General features: G+C 39.8%; 1 protein-coding gene across 1 annotated transcript; it reads left to right on the forward strand.

The window, feature by feature from the left end:
• Positions 1-219: 219 nt before the first annotated feature.
• On the forward strand, positions 220-1,465 carry LOC149531342 (putative F-box protein At2g36090). Its single transcript, XM_089809948.1, has one exon. The coding sequence runs from the start codon at positions 387-389 to the stop codon at positions 1,413-1,415; it is 1,029 nt and encodes a 342-aa protein (XP_089666074.1). The 5' UTR covers positions 220-386; the 3' UTR covers positions 1,416-1,465.
• Positions 1,466-1,680: the final 215 nt, after the last annotated feature.

A 1,680-nucleotide genomic window follows, 5' to 3' on the forward strand; every position in this document is an offset into this window, starting at 1 on the left:
CCATTTTACCTGTACTCCTCATGTACCGGAGCAGGCTTTTAAAGAGTATTCGACATTCCACGTTCCACATTCTTCTGAGTTTGCGTTCTTTACACGGAAACTCCTGCCCGTCTCAATCAACAGATTTGGTGCCGGCATTAATTTCTTCATTATGTCCACCCTCGTTATATATTAAAAAGTTGGAGACCTCCATACCTAAATCAGTGGAAGAATCTCTTTTGATAATAGAGTTTTGCAGTTGTCAAGTCTCAGTTCCATTAATGCACTGCTTTTATGAATCAGGTGCCTTGTAAAATTCTAGAGTGAGTTAATTTTTTGCGCGGATATTTCATTTATCAAAAGAAGCCTCTGTAGCATTGAAGCTATTTCATCACTCTCAAGTGGACATGATGTGTTTGAACGGTGATCTTATCACAGACATCTTAGGCCGCGTGGATGGCATAACACTCGCAAAAGCAGGTTGTGTTTCTTCCCAATTTTGGCTTTGTGCAAGGCGAGAGAGTATTTGGGAAGACGCATGTTCGAATCGCTGGCCTTCCACAGTGAACACAGATGCCAAACAATTCATCTCTTCTCAATTGGGCGGGTTCAAAAGTTTCTATGCAAGCTGCTTCCCTTTCATTGATTATGATCAGTCTGAGTCTTCTGAGACAAATTCAATGTCCAGTGGGTTGAGTAAGCCGGTTGATGCTCCTAATCCCTCTGATCTTGTCTGTTTGGTGGATGTGAAGTACAAGAACAATTTCATCTTTTCTAAAGTTTTGTGGGGTATTCCCGCTACAGAGGATTTTGAAGGGTGGTTCTGCAACTGCCCATTCAGGATTGATCTCATTTACTTTGATGAGGATCACACTAACACAGATGATTTGCCCACAATTGTGCTTGGGGACATCAACAAGGGCACTGAATATTGGGGGCAGTTGGTGGAAAATATTAGGTTGAGTTGGATTGTGATAAACAGGAAAACAGGGCAAGCTGCTAATCTTTCAAGCTGGATTCCCTTGTTTGGGCAAAAGCATTGGTCCTCTGATAAGGATTCTGTCATATGTTTCGGGTCCATATTGCCTGCTGAAAACATATTGCCTTGCAAAGCTGTAGAGTGTAAGTTTGTGATGAAGTGTAGAGTTTCAGAAACTGATCATACCAAGTTAAAGATGAGTGAACTGAGTATGCAGGTTGAAGATATCACGGGAGCTCATGTTAATGGGAGAAAGAGCCTGCTAATCCTAGAAAGAGCTCTGTATTGCAGGAGGAGTTTGAACCACAATAAGATTTTGGAATCCTGTGGAAAGTACTTGAAAGAACAGAGGATACTGAAGGAAGAGAAAATTAAGGAGGAAGGCCGCCTGGATGCTTTCTTTATTGTAACTGGGATCATTACATTTGCTTCATTTTGGCGTTTTATTTTCTGGTGACTATGATGCTATGTTCCTACTCTGTTCAAATGCTAAATATGTTAAATTCAAGAATGCAAAATAATTATACAATTATATAATTTTAATTACAGTGTTATTCATTTAGATCAATTTATTGGATTGCAAATTGGCCTGTACAGGTTCCCTACTTCCAGTTTCACTTGATCCGTAGATTTCTCTATCTTTGCACATGATTAATGGCATGCTACTTAATCTTCGGTGTTATTTCAGAATCCAACGTCTGCTACACATAATTTAATTTAGT

The sequence above is a fragment of the Cupressus sempervirens genome, chromosome 11 (genome assembly GCF_028749045.1).
Source record: "Cupressus sempervirens isolate cs-2001-9-10 chromosome 11, ASM2874904v1, whole genome shotgun sequence".
Lineage (NCBI taxonomy): Eukaryota > Viridiplantae > Streptophyta > Pinopsida > Cupressales > Cupressaceae > Cupressus > Cupressus sempervirens.

What these genes read in the sequence shown, in the direction of transcription:
- LOC149531342 (XM_089809948.1), top strand. Translation starts at nt 387, where the DNA reads ATGATGTGTTTGAACGGTGATCTTATCACAGACATCTTAGGCCGCGTG.